Here is a 19,155-nt window from a genome sequence, read left to right on the forward strand (position 1 = left end):
CATGACTCAATTGACTCATAAATGAGAAAAAAAATAAACTTTAAATTTCTTTCCTTCTAAATTTAGGTCAAATATTTCTCTTTTATATTTTGAACTATCAGATGATATTAATTAGGAAAAATGGTATCTTATGATTTATTTAATGGGAATGAATAATATTTAAATTTTAAAACCTTTAATAATTATTATTTTAATTAACTTAAAATTGATATTTACAATGGACCGAAAAGAGGCAAAAATATAAAATAAAATAAATATAAAAATAAAAAGATCAATGACAGATATTAGGTAATATTTTAGGGGGTCAAGATTATAGTAATGTGAATGAATGAATGAATGAGAAAAAGGAAAGTGGTAATGTTATCAATGCGAAAATTATGACATTCAGTTTCTTTTTATATTCTTTATCATCTTTTTTTTTAAAAAAAAAAGAGATCCCGAATTATGCATGAATGAGATGAATGAAAAAAAGAAGGAAAAAAAGAATATGGGGAAGAAAAAAAAATTGACATGTTACTTTTACATTGCATTTTGTACAATAATAAAATGGCGTATAATAACAATTCTTATTCTTTCTCTTATAATATTGTTATTATTACGACATAAACATACATATTACATAACATCATAGTATTATATTGTTCAACAAACAACTCGATTACATTGTTGGCAATAGATCTGCCATTGCATATCACTTGGAACCCCTGTATTATTTATTATATATGATACTGCTGTATGGGTATGGGTGATTTAAATTTATAATTGGGTTTAATCGTGATCATATGAATTGTTGTTTGAACATGTCGAATTATTCAGTTAATAGTTAGCATATTAGATTTGTGTGGTATTAATATATCAACATCCTAAATAGAAAAGTTTTATCTGTTTACTATGTTTAAATTTAACTTGATGTGATAATTACGCGTTTCAATAATAAACACGAATAAGTACTAAAAACAATATTTTATTTAATTTTCTCTTTGTATTAATTGAGTAACTAACTAACTCCCTTTCTTTGATCCGTGAAAAGAATGTTTAATAGATGTATTCGATTATAGTTTAATTAAAATCTAAATACTAAAGTAATGTAACTTTAAGCGGAATTGGATAAATTTTCTTTCGGGCGTTTTTTAGGTCAAAATATATTAAAGATATTTTCTAATAAATTGAACTTTACAAAGCTAGGTAAATTAAAAAAACTAATTTTTAAAGGCAATAGAAAAAAATCGGCCGGTGATACACAAAGTAGTATGTGTGATAGGCGTTGAATCTATACTTGCCGTCGGAATTAATTACGACATATGAAGCTTATACCGCAATATATTAAATCGCCGTAATGCCTTAATTATTTACAAAAATTACACAAAGAAAGTAAATATTTTTTTCTTAATTATGTCGTATATAATTTGCAATCCGTAAATCTATAATGCTGATTTGTTAGTTATTTAAATGGTAAAATCCATATTCGTGATGCCGTAATTTCGACAGCACCTATAGTGAATCAGTATGTGTTTTATGATGATATGAGAGTACTATATTGGAAAAATGGAATAGTACATAATACTACGCTTTTGAATTTTCATGCTTATTACACTTGCTTATTGGTATCTATTGGGAGGAGTTTCGGGTATACATTATATACATAATATTGATTATTATGTATTCATTTATTAATTATATCAAAAGAATAGTGAATTGTTTGTAGACTCATAAAAAAGCATTCAAGCTTGTTTATTAAATTAAACTAGGTTCATTGAAACTTGACCAAAATCGATTAAAAGCGGCCATATATATTAAACTATAATGATAGGATTCATCACTTGTTCCAAATCTATAATGAAGTTTTGAAGTGCCTACATTACCCAAGACTTTGGAATGTTTAAAGAGGAGACATTGAAATATAATTCCAGTCAAAGCCAAAGAACAATATTATAAGCTTGTACTATATGTTGTAAATATTGTTCAAGGGAACTGGCTGCTTTCCTTTTTGAATCAATATATTCTTGTAAGTTTCTTTTGTTATAGGAAAATAATTTATTAATTCGCCAGGATGCAGGCTTTTTATGAAGTTTATAAAATTTATTACACCTACTCTTGAAGCTCTTGTGTTTATACTAGGGGACCTTTTGCCACGTTTTTTATCGACCATTGATAATGGTTTGTCACTTTTAGGAGAAAAGTTTTCGATGTCGTCTTCACCAGAGGATGATGGATTTTGACGATGTTGCGAAATAGGTGAAGCGGATTTATGTTCACGAATTGGTGGCATATTAAAAAAAAAAAAAGAAAAAGAATGAATAATGAGAATTTTTATAAAATCATGGTTGATTTTATATAATTTGATTGATTTTTGATTCAATTGTTTAATATATACAATATATACAATTTATACAGTAAATTACAAGTAGCATAGTATAATACTTTATGCAACCTTTTTGGGGATAAAAGGTTTTTAATATATTCGCGCGTTAAAATGTATAAAATGTTACGTAAAATAAAATAAAATTAATAGAAAAAAAAAACAAATCCGAATTTATGTGATGTGATAAAATCATTAAAGAAAATTTCTGGTCGCAATTACAAAGTTTCATTTGTAAAAAGTGTCATTAATTATTCACAGACCACAGTAAAAATAAAAAATAAAAATAAAAATACAAATAAAAATAAAAAAAATACTTTTATTGTCGACCTTATTTAGAAATAAAAAAAATTAATCAATAACATTTATTGTCATAAAACCGTTCGATAAGTTTAACTTTTTAATTTCTTCTACTACATTCCAGGCGTAGCGCCGTAGCGCTTTGACATATATTTAATATATTTAAATGGAATAGTACAATTGGCGCAGTTTATATCACTATGATGATATATATACTGTATATATATATATATATACAGTAAAAAAACTCATAATTACCTTTCGCCAAAAAAATTTTCTCACAATGCCGATAGACATACCGGAAAAAAAGTTTGAGTTAGCAAGAAATACCTTGCTCGAGCAGGATATCATAAAAGTGAATATAACGGAAGAGGATACAGCTGAAAAGAAATTAATAGAAGAAGATACAAAGTCAAAAAAAATTGTAGTTTTAAGCGGTGTATCACTTGAAAACTTCTGCAAGTTACGTGCAGAAGCGAGAAAGTTTAAAATTTACATCCGTTTAGTTAAAGGTGAAATAATCGTGTACGAAACACCCAGTCCTGTTCACTCATTCACAACAGGATATTTGAGTAATTTAATAGGAGCTTGGAGCAACTATCTTGATGTTGGTGGCGAACTAGATATGACTATTAGTCATGATACTGAGTATATTTCTGACATCGTAATTGAACCAATACAACCTCTACAACCTGGACAACAACAGCTTGGACCTGCACCACCTGGAAGCGTACCGATGCCAAGAATGATTATAGAAGTGGGGAGATATGAGTCTATTGGAAGTTTGCATTCTTTGGCAAAAGAATATTTTTCCAATTCTACGCAAACCAATTTAATACAAGTTTATTTATTAATTAAAATATTCCCTCGTCAGTCAGCTGGTACCGCTGCGATGGTTGCGATGATTTATTTACGTGATAATCAGATTCCTGGACAAAACCGACCAAACGCATCCATGATAACAGTACAAAACACACAACCAAACCTCGTAATTTCATTTGGAACAGCACCTCTTCATCAAGAATCAATAGATATCATTAATAGTACCGGAATACAAAATTATAGATTCATTGGCTTCCTTCAGCCTGAAGATATTGCTTGTACGAATGCCGGAATGCCGAATTACCAAATTGATATACCGTCAAATTTACTTTTCAATGGTTTTCCTGGAGGTGTACCTCAGGGAACACCAAATAATTTAAACATAGATCTATGGGAGGTTCAGCAACGAATTCTGCGTCGTCTGGTGAGTGCATAGAAAATACGTACATATTATAAAACAACTAATTATAAAATATATATATTTATGTATGAGTATATACAAATTACTTATTTTAAATAAAATTCTTTTTTTTTTGCGATGCAATATTTAAAATCCTTTTTTTGTCATGTCATTTCGTAATATTTATAAAATATTTAAGTTTTCTTGATTTCAAATGTAGTTGATAATCCCATGCATAAATAGAATTTAAAGAACCGGAGGCGCATGTCTATGACTTAAAAGTAATATTAGGCTGAAATAATTTAAAAACTTCTTAACTAAGTTATAAATTTTGAAACTTAAATTACCTAACAAGAAAGGATTCCCTCGCAAGATTCCGTTTTACAAATAGTTGTTAATCGTCAATACGTCCTTTAGTTATTCCTATAGTACGTCCAACCTTGAATACACAATCTGAAGTTTCTATCAAATTGACATTTCTGATACCCGAAAGCACAATAGGCTTAAGAGACTGAAGTTTGAACTCTGATTCAGGGATGGCAACATCTTTCGGATTTATGGACTGTTTCTTATCAGGGTCATCAACCAAACCTATGGTGGCATCAATTCCATACAATTTTTTGTCAATCTCATAATTGTCACATATACCATTCACAAATGTTTGCAAATTCTGTAGACCTCATCCTTATTTGAATGAACGTTTAGTTTCTTCTCGAACTCCAACTATTCGTTCTGCTATGCCAACCTACCGTTATGAATGCTTTAACCGAACAACTCGCTTCATCGAACAATCTTCATCGTCAAATATTACCTTTTTACAAAAATCTTTTCAAGATACATCATTAATTTTCAATTTCAAATATTCTGCATAAAAGTGATGGGCGCATTTTTGGAATGTCTATATAGTACACGGACTCATTATGATTATATTGATAAATATTATGTAATAACATTATTTCTATTTATTTTATTGAATATCTATTATAATTCTAATTAATAGTAAACATATTTCAATAACCCATAATCATAAATACCCGAGTATACCCAATAAACTGGTAACTGACCGCAGCTCTAACTAAAAACTGATTACCATGATTATGAGTTACTGTATATACTGTATTATAGATGATAAAATAATGTAATCATTTAATGAATTTTAATCTACTCCCGCAGTTATAAAGAAGTTTATTGTCTTGAACAAATTTTTGATTCATTGAAATTAGTTTATATAAAAATTTGGATTCAAAATAAATAAAAGCAAATCAAATTAATATTGTTTCCACAAGATATAAATATTATTACAATTTATAAACATAAAATTGACACCATTAACATCTCATCTGTCTATAACATTATAAATATTTCTTACAATTTTAGATAGTTATTGCGTCAATCAAAAGTTTAATATGAGTATATGACTCACCTATACAATATTAGATATATTATGTAATAATTGTGTCTGATCGACGATCTTTCCTCAAACGCGTACTATAGAACACGACGTGTCTCAATAAATATACATGAGTCAATTTTCAGAAAAAAAAGTATATATATCCTATATTTTTTTCATACGTTTAATTTTTTTGTATGGTTAAAATACTTTTTCGTATGTTTATCTTATTTTTTTGTACGTTATTTTTTATTTCAATGACTCGGCAACAAAAAAAAAGTTGTTCGTGCGTGAACAACTGTTGTTTGTCGAAAAAAAAGTTTTTTTTTTTCTTTGGTCGTTAAATGAGGCAACTAAATTCCTCAAGGGTGCAACAATATGCAAGAAAAAAAAATAATTTTTTATTCTTCAACCAACAACTACTGTTTAATACTAAAAAAAAATGTATTTCTGGGTAATTGATTACCTATCATTTGGTTTTCAATACTCTTGAAGACCAACGTGATCTTCACTATGATGACGAGAAGGTTTTGATTGTTCATGACCAGGTAATGGAGTATTGAGTAATATTCGGTATATACTGTACTTATTTATCTTTGCCTTTTTTATAAGAACTCTCTTCTTTTTTGGCATAGGAGTCATTAGTTTGTTTCTTTTCCAAAAAATCAACCATTTCCTTTTCTTTATCTTTAATTAAAACTTGGGCGGGAGCAGGCCAGCTTGTTTGATCTTCCAATGGTGGTAATATTGGTGAAAATTTTGTTCTCCTTGAATCTTTTTTATTATATTTTCTAGAATCATCAAAAGACTCATTGTGATCATTATCTTGATTGTCTGTTCTTTTACAACTATCAGCTAATACATATGATTTTATCATTTTAACATATTTTTTCATATAATTAACATACTTTTTCGTATAGTTAACATACTTTTTCAAACAATATATATATCTGTTGTAAAATCATTAGATACCAAAGGTTACCAAATTTCGCAAAAGTCTTCTAAGCCATATACAATAGAGAGCCACAGTACGGAAGTTAAAGGCCTTCTTTCTTGAGTGGAAAATGACTCAAGAGACTTTAAAAGAGGTGTGTATTTTTTTATTTGCAAAGTGGGTAACTTCCTAAGCTAAAATTAGAACGGATAACTCATTGAGTCAGGGAGTTCACAAATTTTACTTAGGAGGGTACTGGATTTGTTTGTTTGGGTTGGGTAAGGGTGAGCAAAGTGGGTAATTCCTATGAAATTACCTGCTTTTTTTTTATTTTTATTTTTATTTTTTTATTCCCTTTTTTTTCTTTTTTTTTATTTCATTTTTATTTCTTTTGTTCACTTGATAACTAACTCAAGCAGATAACATCCTACTTTGTTATTAGTAAAGTCTGCTAATTCTAAAGGAGGAATTGGCTATGTCTTCTTTACTATTAAATAAAAATTTAGCACACTATTAACAATTTCTTCTTTTTCATAATAGGTAAATACAGAGATTTTACAATCACTGGTAAAATGAAGAAATTTTGCTGAGTTTATTCAAAAAGTAACAGATTATACAAAACCGGAAAAGCCACTCAAGAAGAAAGGGAGAGAATTGATACATTATTAAATGAATTTTTAGACCCCTATAATTATGGCAGAATGATCGTAAAGTGAACAACAGAATTGATCCTTTATGGAAGTTGATAGAAAATTTGGTTGAGATTTTTCAAATGGATAATTATACAGATCATAAACTTTTTTAAAAAAATCTGCCATCACAATTAACTCCAGAAGGTTTAAAAAAATTGAGCAATGCTTATAATGAAGGATTGAAAAGAATAAAAGAAGTCTATTGTCAGGAAGTCATTAAAACTGAACGGATAAAATAAATAAGCCCATGCATTATTGCTTAAAGATATAATGCCAACTGAAACAGAAATTAATAATGTTTTAAAAAATTTACCGGCTGAATGGGATAGTCTAGAGAGTTAAACATCATTATAATAATAATAAGATGTCCAAAAAAAGAAATAAATTTTATAAAATTCAGTCATTTAACTCTTTGAGTATATATAATTATATAAAACCAAAAATTTGACTTTACGATAAGAAGTCTTTAAAAACTACACTTTTAAAACTTAGTTTATCGAAAAAGCCCATTTTAATATGTCTAATACACTAAATGAGTTTATATAACTTCAGAATTGGGAGGATTTTAAAGAAATGCTTAAAATAATACATAAATTTCGTATATTATACACGTTTTTTATTGATGAAAATTTTTTTTTAAAAAATAAATGATTAAATTCTTTAGGTCACATGCTATTCTAATGTAACAATTGGATAGTTATATGTATATCATTTTTATAGACTTTTAATATAATCAAAGTTTTCCTATAATGTTACACCGATTTTTTTACTGTAACATATATTTGTCCGGTGATTGTTATATAAAAAAAGTATCATTTGTATAATTTTCAGATATTATTAAAATAAACTGATAATTTAGACTATATATTAATTTTGAAACATATGTCAATTTATCTGAGTTAATTTATTTAATAGACGCGAAAACTGATATTTTTCGCGTTTTCGTGTATTTATTGCTCATAGTTTATAAAAAGTTTGTACAACAAAAAATAAAAAGGTCTTAACTGTTAAATATCCTTTTCAATTTCAATACGAAAAAATTTTACGAAATAAATTTTAATATATATATATATATATATATATTTTACAAAAAACTCTTTACGAAAATAATTTTTTTACCCAACTTCTCATCCAATTCACCCAAATGCCACGACATAAGAAATCGTCTAAAGGACATTCTTGGGGTAATTTGATAGTTGTTTACAATAAAGGACAGGTTTATCAAAACGTAGTTTCAATAAAAAAATATTTTAATATACAAATAAAAAAGTATTCATTATTTAATCATGTTGAAAATAATAGTACTCTGGAAAAAACACTACACGAGTTCCATCCCCACCACCCCCATCTTCACAGCAATCACAAACTGAAAAAGAATAAGAGCAAAGAACAAGAGCCTGCTGTTGAGAAATCTGAAAAAGAAATTTCGAAGCCCAACTCATAAACCTGGTTCTTTAACAGCAAATAACAAAAACCAAAACTTCATTTATCAACTCATAATCACGTAGTTCAAATAAGTAATGATTCAACGGTTGGAGATGACGAGTCAATTTGGGATGAGGGAGATCAGCCTACTACTTCTTATAATATAGCCAGAAAACTTTCTAGTGTCAAAGAAGACGTTTGTTATCCATTAAGAACCGCTAACAAGGTGATGGAATAGATTATAATGCATTAGAAGAATATACTACAGAAGAAAAAACTTCAGCGAAAAAAGATGAGGGAAATTATCATTTATTGCCTTCGTCTATTGATGTTAAGCAGAATAAGGACAGGCAGAATGAGACTAGGGTATTACATGGTATGTATAAATTAACAAGTTTGCTGGATGGACGTGAGTAGGTATATACAAACTACTTTATCTGTATTTTCTGATAGATTATGGGAATTATAATTATCCTAACGAGCAAATAGTTGGTAGGACAAATTTTTGCCAAATGTAATTATCTTACTATATTAGGATAATACTATGGCGCATGACATTATGATCGACTCATAAAAAAGGAAGTTAATTTAATTGCAAAAAAAAAATTTTTTTTTTGTTCTTACTTCTTACCAAATTATTTTTTAATCATGACTGAAATTAATTTGACAAAATAGGTGCGCACTGCAGGGTTCACGCCTCACATGAGACATGCTTGGTGCATCCAAGGTTACAGCCGAAAGTCTTCCGGATGGTAAACTGTTATGGTCAGAAATCGTTGATAGTTTGCCACTCCAGTTGTGTAGGTTTGGTGAACTATCAATGATGACATATGTATACTGGTTGCTGCAGACACTTATGAATGTTTGTAAATTATAGGTAATGCTGATAATGACGGTGCCTCCCTCAGGTGATAACACAGGGTGCGAAGCCTTCTGTTAATTTTTGCTGGACCTTATCCTCTGTAATGCAAATAAGGTCTTCGGATTCCTACGAGTTTGTACCAGACGCACCACTACCTACATATGAGCAGACCATAGAGAATGGATGGCTAGTTTAGAGTCTCACATGGGAAGAGTTATTTTTGTAATAACCTTTTGTGATAAGATTCGGATTAGTAAGTGATCAGATGCGATCGCATCGTCGTTTGTATCTAGCTCATTGTTTCTTTGCGGTACGAGGGTTTAAGCTACATTTATGACGAAATTTCTTAAACCTTTTTCGGTAAAATTATCTTTTATCGTGGTTGATAAGCTTGTGTACTTTTTTTTCTTTACGAATGAAATTTTAACCAATGAAATTTGTAAAAATTTTTATGTTACACGAAATTTTTTTCGAAAAAACAATAAAATCCTTGCAATAATTACCAATTATTTAATCAATAAAATGTAATTGACCCAATTTGCTTATATATGGTTAATATTTCGTGTCACAACGTTACACAATTGTACATAAAATAGATGCCGTTTTTTTCCATAGTTCTAATTCTTATTCATGGTTGATCGAAATTTTACAAAATTATTTTTTAAAATTAAAATTTTATTTTTATTAATTTACCATAAATATATAAAAAGATAACTGAAATTTGTATAAAATCCGAGTTGTAACGTTTTTTATCATTAACTTTATCCTGTAAAATACAAGAACCATACACTTTCAATAAATATATATTCGTAAATTGTAGTAATAAGAACCTTTAAAATCTAATCCGTTAGGATCTATATATTAAATAGTGTAATAATGGAAGATTAAAAAATTTGTTTAAACAAACGGTCAGTTCCTTTACGCACGAAAATGCGAAAAGTGCGTTGCATAGAAATTTAATTTTATTGAATAATAAAAAAATAAATATATAAAATATATAAAGATATCGTGAATCGTGAATCCTTTACAAGCTTTGAATGTATAACAATAAAAAGATATTATATACGTTATAACACAAAAAATATGGACGATAGTTCAATTATCATAATTGTTTCTAAAAGATTCATTCAAATCATCATCTGGTTGAAATTGAGATCGAGATATACGATTGTTATCAACATTCTGCATATTAACAGCAGGTCTAGTATTCAGTTGTGGTACTGCCATGAAAGAATAAGAATGTGCGTCATTACTGCGGCTTTTGTTTCTAAAATTTTGTTCATTTGGTTTCCGATAAGGACTCATTCTATTTACAATCCGATTTTTCGGTAAAGTTGAAGATCGAACATATTGAGTTCTTTGTTGGGTTTGATCATTTTGTAATTTAATAACAATTTCCAATTCAATTTTAAGAATTTGATTTTGAGAAGAATCAATCCTCTTCGAAATTTTTGGAATAGAAACTTTCGCGCTTGCATTATCATAATCGTGTTGTGTAGGTACAAAGTCATTTTGTTGAACATGTTCATCATGCTGCAAAGATGCTTGATGATATTGTAAATTGGAAGTAGAAATGGATTCTTGTATGTTACTATTTTGAACAGTAACATAATCACCAGTGGTATTCGACACGTTTTCATAATAAGGTTGTTGTAAAGAATTATCAATAAATTCAGAATTAGATTCGTGATCACTATTATTATCAATAAAAGTGTTAAAATGTAAAGACATTGTGTAGTATTTTTATTATGTTTATTAGAAAGGAAGATTGAACTAGGTAAAATTCTAATGGACACGTAGTGTATTTATATAAGTTTTTAATAAATACCCCTTAAATTTATAATTGTACAATTCCTGCAGTTTGTTTTGCTTTACAAGGTCGTACAATAAAATAAAATAAAATCTCTTACATTCATAAATAAATTTTTTAATTACAACAGTTATCACCTTTTTATATTATTTACATTAAAAAATTATATTTACATTAGTTCATTATATTTAATATTTTACTTTTTTATTTTACGATATTTATATAGTTTAGATACGAATATATAATATCCAAAACAGTAGTTGCATAAATATCATACTGTATAAAAAAATGCAATTTGAATCAAAATCAATCAAATTATGAAAAAACCTGCATCCTGATGAATTAATAAATTATTTCTATAACGAAAATATTGGTATCGCACAGAAAATTATAATAACAAGAGGATTAGGAGGAAGCTTTCAAAGCCTAAGGAGACAAACGATTACACCAAGTTACTTTCTAGTAAAGCAAGCAAAATTGAAGAAAATTGTTGATAACTTTAAGAATCTTCCAAAAAATAAAACCGACGATAAACTTTCTATGTTCCATGCCAAATTTTCTTTAAATGATGTTCCTTGTGAATTAGAGTATGATTTATCAATGTTCTATATAAGGTCGTACAAAATAATGGGATATTTTAAAATTGTTGAATTTTTATTTTTATTTTTCTTTATTTGTATTTGTATTTTATTTTATTTTTTACTGTGGACAATAAGGTTAATGACATTTTTACAAAGGAGTTTTGTAATTGTAACCAGAACTTTTCTTTAAGGTGATTTTTCTATTGAACTGTTTATTATTTATTATTATTATTATTTTTTTTTTGTAATATTTTATATATTTCAACGTGAATATACTAAAAACTTGGTTGCATAAAATCTTTATGGACCATTCAAAATCTCGACGATTATAAAAATCCAGAAACTTAATTATTTCTAACTCTCGTTATTAGTAGATATTCATTATCATACTTGTTATCCCAGACACATTATCTACAAAATATAATAATAATAATTTTTTATTTTTTGCAAAGTATTATATAAAGAATTAAAAAAATATTAATTGTTGCGGAAAAACTAATTTTTATAAATAATTAATAATAAATAAAAATTATTGATTTACAAAATTTTTACATATTAATTAAAAATCATTAACTGTACAATAAAAACAAACCATATTATTGCGAAATATTAAAAAAAGATAATGATAATATTAGAAATAATTAATTTTGAAGTTTCGGGATTATGATTCGTCAGGATTGTGCAATCGTCGAGATTTTGAATGGTCATATACAGTAATAAACAATAATATTGACTTTATGCAACCATTTTGTGATATAAAGGGCTTCAGTACATCCGCGTTTAAGCTATATAAAATATTATGTAAAATAAAAAAAAATAATAAACAGTTCATACATATACTGTATATACATATATTATGTAAATGTAATATATCTTCGGGTAATTTGGTAATTTGGTATATATGTTGTACATGTACTGTACATATATATATACATATATGATTAGCGTCACTCGAGATCATCAAAAGAGGCAAAGGGGCTTGTTTTGTTGGTTCCCGATTGGATGACTCTATAATATATTTTAATTAAACACTTATTTTATTCTTCCTTATGTATCTACTAAAGATTTCTTTGTTTATGATTGATTAATTTTTTGATGATCGACATACTGGACCGGATGTCGGGTTCAAAATTTTTACTTTGTCCCGAGTAATATGAAAACAGCTGTAACATTGTATATTTTATATCCGACAAAAAATTAATATGAATTTCGATATAATTTTACCATGTGTTTAATTATAGTTCATGAAATTTTAATATGAATCTTTGACTTTTATTCTTGATTATTTAAGATTGGTTCAAAAAAATTTTGATACTTTTTTATGTGAAACGGAAGGAAAAATTTCAAATTTATTCATTCGAAACTTTTTGATCATCAAATCAGATGATATCATTTTTACTTTTATTAATTATTTTAATTTATATAAAAAGTTGTTTATAAATGTATATAAATATATTTCATAATATTTATCTGAAAAAATTTTACACGTAAAATAAATATTTATTTGATAGAATCTTTAAAAATAAAAATCGTTGTTCTATTTAAATTCGTACAACTATAAAATCAAATTAAAATGCGAAATAAATTATTTCAATATTCCGGATCATCCGTAAACTATCCGAAATAAAAAAGAGATCAAGTCTTCGAAATAGTATTAGGGTAAGTATTATGACAGTAAGTATTAAGAAATCAGATATTCCCAAACAATAAACTTCAAATCAAATAAATCAAATACACCAAAATAATTAACGTATATATGATACAATTGATACATATGGTACATATATAAATAATTTCAATGATCTATATTCTTATATTGTGCTTCTGCGTGTATTGATTAAACGCCATTCAAAGTAAACAAAACGTAAATCAAGAAAAAATAAAACATAAAGTACTAGATCGGAAAGATACGATTGTAAAAGGGTAAAATCGGACGAAAGTATGCTACACGATAAGATTTTTAATCAAACAAGTAATTTCATTCGTTCTGATTTAATTCCTCTCCGGAAACAAACAAACGAGAAAAAAAAAATACCGTGTTTGAAATTCATTTCTCTTTCCTTTTAAAAGGGGCCAAATATTAACATTCCAACAAAATATTTGATCACAAAGGAATGGCTGAATTGCACTGTTGAAGTGAAACCTTAATAAGTTAATTTTGTGAAAAAAAAAAAATCTGGGATCTCCCTAATCATGGTCCCCTTCTTTTATGACATTCATTTGATCCTCATAAAACTCATCTTCCAGACATAAAAAGATCTACCAAATCCATTCAACAATGTTGCATTGGACTTCTTTTCTTGGAATTTTAATGATCTTGGCAGTTTTGTAATACTTAATTGTTATTTAAATGAAAAAGGAGAAAATAACTGATAAGTGCAATACTTTAATTAGTTAAACATATAAATATATTTAATTATTAATACTAACAGGTTTTACTTTGATTCTAAGTTTCTATAATGACTTTTATGGGTTTAGTTAAAAAGTAATATGACGACAATAACTTTTTTTCATATTTTTTACGAATATTATTATCAAAAATGGAGATTCAATAAAAAAATTTTGTCGTGTCGCTTGATCCCGAAAGATCCGTTTACATATTATAAGTTGGTCAGGTTAAATTTAAATAATTTATGTAATTTTATCATCAAGTTTCATGTTTCTTTTTTTTTTTGGTTCGTAGTCCGTAAGTTGATTTCCGAAACGAAAGATGATCATCACTTTACAATTTTTTTTTTTATATAAAATTACAGAAAACTTTCCCCATTTTCCGGTGATCTTGCAGAACCAATAGGACCAATCCGTCAAAAACATTTATCTCATGATAAAAAAAATGCAACTTGGTCTCTTTTTTCTTAAAAAAAAAAGATTATATAAATATATATAATGATTATTTATTTATCTTTTTTTCGCTTAGAGATTTGCAGTCAACCAATAAAATGCATATTATTATACTAATAAGTAATAATTAGATTATCATATATTAAGGGTCGGATTCGGATTGTACCAAAAAAATTTTACGTCAGTCATATATAAAATAATCCAATAATAATAATAATAAATTATTTTTTTTATTTTCCTTATTATTTTTTTTTTATATTTCCTAATTAATAATCCTGATATATGAAGGATTCACAAATTGGTTCACAAATATGCAAAAAAAAAACCGCTTAAAAGAATAACAATTTAATTAAGATCAACATTAAAAAATCATGTCTCATTTGAATTTACAATAAAAAAGGGAGAAAAATAAATAAATAAATTAATAGAGAAATCATATATACTATACAATGTTTTTAGCTTAGTTTAAATGTTTTTGTAATCATTTTTAAGCAAAAAAAAATTTTAAGCCTTGATTTATTATCAAATCTTATTGTCTAAAACTAATATTATTATTTAATTAGGATTTAGAAATCTTGTTCTATTTTAAAAGATCTATGGGATTAAAAAAAAAATGATTTTCATATGATTTAAAATACTTTTTTTTTTTTAAAAAAAAATATGATACACAGTGAAATTCGATAAACCGGATATTCGATAAACCGGATTTGGGCCTAAACCGGACTTTTTTGCTGGAACCAAATCACGTATATTAAAATAGGCTCGATATACCGGAGTTTACTAGTAAAAGCTCGATATTCGCTATAACGGATCAATTTTCTAACAAGCTATAGTAAAAATGATTCGATAAACCGGATCACGTGACTGGGAACCAATAAAATTTAAGTAACGTGATTCGGTAAATCTTAAATTTGGCCGGAATTATAAAAATCTTAATTCCGGCTGAAGTTAAGTATTACTTATATATTCAATGAAAATATTTTATATTCATTTTCATGACCTCTATAACTTAAAACTAGATGAAAAAATCAAATTATAGTGTATATTAGTTTTATTAGCATGAAAATTTTTTAAAAATTCAATATAATAGATTTTCAATATATCGAAATTTTTTCGCTAAACCGGATATCCCGATAAACCGGATATTTTTAGTGGAACCGATAGATCCGGTTTATCGAATTTCACTGTGTATGTATATTTAACGAAATCCTCCCATTAAGATATATTTTAGATTATTAAACTATTTAATCACTATAAAACAATGCTTATATCTTTTTAATCGATCCAATGTCAATTTTTTTTTGTTGTACACTTGTACAGCATCTTCAATAAAATGATTGATAAAATATTATAATATATATAATAATACCAATTTATCGGACATGATTTCAGTATAAATCCGCAATACACATAATCCGTTATTGGTTGTAGACTCTCTGTTTACTTTATTCATGTTTTAATTATTGGTATAAAATTTTGTGTAAATTAGTAATTTATTTCTACACAGCTAACGATAATAATTGGTTTCTTCAGCATTATTTTTATTCATCTCGTGATTAACTTTAGGTTTTCCAAAGTATACATTTAATGTAAAGATGACCAGGCATGATCATATGATCATGAGTTTTTTTTTTTATTTTCACTTAAGAAAGGCAGATACATTAGAAAGATACGAAAGCATTATGCATAGAAAATATGATCATGAATATTGGTTTAACGATCCTGCAACTTAAAAAAGTCACATGACCGAATGGCAAATGTGATACCTTTGGGTAAATATTATACATTGTATAATAAGGTACACCAGGGCGGCGCTGTCCTCGGGCAGTTTGATTATAGCGTAGTTTAGATAGCGTTTGACTTTTTGTTTTATTAAGTTCTTGTCTATCTTTCTGTAATCTTGTTCACATGGATATTAAAAATAATTGTATAATAAGGTTCAAAAAAATCAAATAAGGGATAACGTGTAATGGCAATAGCTCATTTACATAATTCGAACTAATAACAACTGAAGCTGCATTTTAATCCACTTATTTTTTTTCTTATTCCAATGGATCTTTATAGAACAAACCACAAAAGTTTTCCTAGATAACCTAAATGTAGCGAAGGACTTTCTATTGTAGAGCACTTATAAGGATTAACCCATGAAATTTTCCTTCTGTCCATCCGTGACGTCACCTCACTACCCTAAGGCAAAAAGTTTTCAGTCACGTGACTGCATTTTTTTTCATCACAACCGTCACACCCCACCGCGTTTCCACTTTTTATATTTATCTGATGGACAGTTTTTCGAGTAAGTAAAAACTTATTTCTCACACCCTTATTCGTCACTTTCTATTTTCACGTGTTAGTGCATAACTGGCCAAAAGTCATGTGACTGAAACTTTTTTTCCATGGCTAGGGTATTTACTAATTACCCTGCTTTTTTCCTTACTGCTTATTTTATTTGGTGTTACGTATTTTATATTATGCTATTTTCGTAAAAATTTTTTTTTAATAAAAAGATACCGAGTAAATAAGCGCGACGGACTTTAACGGTTCTGTTTCCTAGTATTTATTTCAAGTTGGAATTTCGTTAATAATTTTATTGGGTTGTTTTTATATTTTCACACATTCAATATTTCTTTTTGGGTTAACTTTGATTGGTATCAATTTATTTAATTTTGTTAATCTTTGATTTTTGGGTTGGTTTTACTAATTTTCTTTGAGTGATTTTCATATTCTGGTTGGACTATTTTGTTGATTTTAGTTAAACATCTGTTTTTGGTCATACTTCAACTTTTCGTTAAAAATCTAAATTTGCGCATTTTGATTTATAATTCGTCCAAATCCACCTATGCTTATTCGAATACTCGAATATACTCGAGTTATTCGAATAACTGTTACATGATTCCAAACACTACTTCTTATATAAAAGCACTACATATAATTGAGCAAGTGTTTCGGATTTATTATTTGTCGTGATTGCGTTACCTCTGGTAATACATATATATTTAATGCGGAAAAATTAGAGTTCGGAACAAGAATCATCCCGGAACAGTGATCACTAGCTCAGAAGAATTTTGCTGAGCCACAATGCATGTACTCCGTGCGACAAAATAAGTGGGTCACAAGGCAAGTCTGTGCGACATAATAATTTTCGCATATAATCGAAAAGAAAACATGCTAACTACCTCTATTTTTTCCCCAAACAAACATGAGAAAAACGTAAAAGAAAGTCTATACGCAACACAGGACCTACCGTAAAAGTAAATATTAACGACAAAACCATATATTATGAAGGGCTGAGAGACTCAGCAATTTCGAGATCTACAAGAGCTAGCTATCTTTGAGTCTTGCAAAGGTAGATCTCTATGTGAAAAGGTACAAAGACTCCACTTGCATGTGCTTTCATCGATTTCTTGACATCAGACAACAACGCCTCATACCTTCTTATATTTTTCCAGCAAGATATAAAGCATGAGAGGACTCGTGGAAGTTCAGCCAACTTTCCCGCAAGATTATTTTTGCGTGATACAAATTTAAATATTCAAAGCCAAAAAGATGAGATGATCAATTGCAATCTCAATCAGCATTTCATGCTTTGTTTGTGATCATGGGTTGACATGTGATACTAATAAGATAAATATAAAGCAACAAGCAAAATGTGCACTGTCAACAAACGATGCTTACCGACTTCATAAATTTTAATTCCACTAAATACAACTCCCTCCCTGAGGTCAATGTTGCCTCTGGAATCTTACAACAACACTCTAACTTCGCCGAACTCCTTGGAAAAATCTATTCCCTTACCAATGCACATTCCATTGAATTGGGAGTTCGATTAATCCATCGTCATATGCAAGTAGACGAAGGGAAAGTCATGATCGAGAAATTCCAGTTCCACCAAAACGCACCGGCCTTCATCACCTCGGCTGATTTTCCAACTGACCAAGCTTATCCTGCGAGTTGGTTACTTGAGGACGATGGCAAATTGACAGTATTCGAGTATTCCACGGATATTTTGGTGAAGCGTACCCTCGAAAAACTTATCAAGGATCCAAGTATTTTCGTGGAGATGTGTGATTTAATCAGGGACTATCACTTTGAGAATTTACTTGCACCTTGTATCACCGCACGAGATTCATTGAAACATTTTGAAAAGGAAAACGGATTTATGGAGACGACTGATTTTAAATCCAATGCTAGTATTGTGAAGAATATGAAAGATTCTCAGATAGTGGATGATAAAAACGCAATTATTAATACCATGTGGGCGTATTCAGTGAGCGATAATTGCTTTGGAGGTGATAATCGTTGTGTTGGTCATTGTAATGCTAGTAATCATTGTAACTTCCATTGTAATAAAGATACTCATAGTTGAGCACGTGTTTCGGATTTATTATTTATCATGATTGCGTTACCTCAATTCTCGCTTACAAATTTTATTATATGCTTTATCCTAAAATTTTGTGATACTGGTTATCGTTTAATACTGTAATACTATCCGTAATAGTGGGGGTGGTCTACCAACAAAAAAGCTCGGACACGTGATATAAAGTGTGGCGTCTAAATTTTGATTGGTTGATCTTGTGTAACATTTAACTAATAAACATTCGCGAAAAAATTCACTAACTAAAATAAATTTTAAGTTTTAAATAGTTTTATTGTATTTTTATTGAATAATACTGTAAACAATACAGAAAAATTTTTACTTTATATATTTATGAAATAAAAAAATTTTTTTTCTGTTTTTAAAA

General features: G+C 28.1%; 8 protein-coding genes across 8 annotated transcripts; 4 read left to right on the top strand and 4 right to left on the bottom strand.

Annotated features, from left to right (window-relative positions):
• Positions 1-1,942: 1,942 nt before the first annotated feature.
• On the bottom strand, positions 1,943-2,269 carry OCT59_015846 (uncharacterized protein; the record flags this gene model as incomplete). The annotated part of the gene is made up of 1 exon (XM_066132082.1): positions 1,943-2,269. The coding sequence occupies one exon, from the start codon at positions 2,267-2,269 to the stop codon at positions 1,943-1,945; it is 327 nt and encodes a 108-aa protein (XP_066003109.1).
• Positions 2,270-2,942: 673 nt separating this feature from the next.
• OCT59_015847 (uncharacterized protein) lies at positions 2,943-3,917 on the top strand (the record flags this gene model as incomplete). Its single annotated transcript, XM_025310516.1, has 1 exon — positions 2,943-3,917. One exon carries the CDS (start codon positions 2,943-2,945, stop codon positions 3,915-3,917), a length of 975 nt encoding a protein of 324 aa, XP_025181742.1.
• A 358-nt stretch (positions 3,918-4,275) lies between these two features.
• OCT59_015848 (uncharacterized protein) lies at positions 4,276-4,564 on the bottom strand (the record flags this gene model as incomplete). Its single annotated transcript, XM_066132083.1, has 2 exons — positions 4,276-4,472; positions 4,537-4,564. 2 exons carry the CDS (start codon positions 4,562-4,564, stop codon positions 4,276-4,278), a joined length of 225 nt encoding a protein of 74 aa, XP_066003110.1.
• A 1,293-nt stretch (positions 4,565-5,857) lies between these two features.
• Positions 5,858-6,148, bottom strand: OCT59_015849 (uncharacterized protein; the record flags this gene model as incomplete). The annotated part of the gene is made up of 1 exon (XM_066132085.1): positions 5,858-6,148. The coding sequence occupies one exon, from the start codon at positions 6,146-6,148 to the stop codon at positions 5,858-5,860; it is 291 nt and encodes a 96-aa protein (XP_066003111.1).
• Positions 6,149-9,031: 2,883 nt separating this feature from the next.
• OCT59_015850 (uncharacterized protein) lies at positions 9,032-9,380 on the top strand (the record flags this gene model as incomplete). The annotated part of the gene is made up of 3 exons (XM_066132086.1): positions 9,032-9,122; positions 9,200-9,230; positions 9,299-9,380. The coding sequence occupies 3 exons, from the start codon at positions 9,032-9,034 to the stop codon at positions 9,378-9,380; spliced, it is 204 nt and encodes a 67-aa protein (XP_066003112.1).
• An 899-nt stretch (positions 9,381-10,279) lies between these two features.
• Positions 10,280-10,915, bottom strand: OCT59_015851 (uncharacterized protein; the record flags this gene model as incomplete). The annotated part of the gene is made up of 1 exon (XM_025325350.1): positions 10,280-10,915. The coding sequence occupies one exon, from the start codon at positions 10,913-10,915 to the stop codon at positions 10,280-10,282; it is 636 nt and encodes a 211-aa protein (XP_025181745.1).
• A 6,663-nt stretch (positions 10,916-17,578) lies between these two features.
• OCT59_015852 (uncharacterized protein) lies at positions 17,579-18,009 on the top strand (the record flags this gene model as incomplete). The annotated part of the gene is made up of 3 exons (XM_066132087.1): positions 17,579-17,658; positions 17,764-17,779; positions 17,863-18,009. 3 exons carry the CDS (start codon positions 17,579-17,581, stop codon positions 18,007-18,009), a joined length of 243 nt encoding a protein of 80 aa, XP_066003113.1.
• Positions 18,010-18,072: 63 nt separating this feature from the next.
• OCT59_015853 (uncharacterized protein) lies at positions 18,073-19,155 on the top strand. The gene has a single exon (XM_066132088.1). The coding sequence runs from the start codon at positions 18,081-18,083 to the stop codon at positions 18,777-18,779; it is 699 nt and encodes a 232-aa protein (XP_066003114.1). The 5' UTR covers positions 18,073-18,080; the 3' UTR covers positions 18,780-19,155.

The sequence above is a fragment of the Rhizophagus irregularis genome, chromosome 24 (assembly GCF_026210795.1).
Source record: "Rhizophagus irregularis chromosome 24, complete sequence".
In the NCBI taxonomy this organism is placed as follows: domain Eukaryota; kingdom Fungi; phylum Glomeromycota; class Glomeromycetes; order Glomerales; family Glomeraceae; genus Rhizophagus; species Rhizophagus irregularis.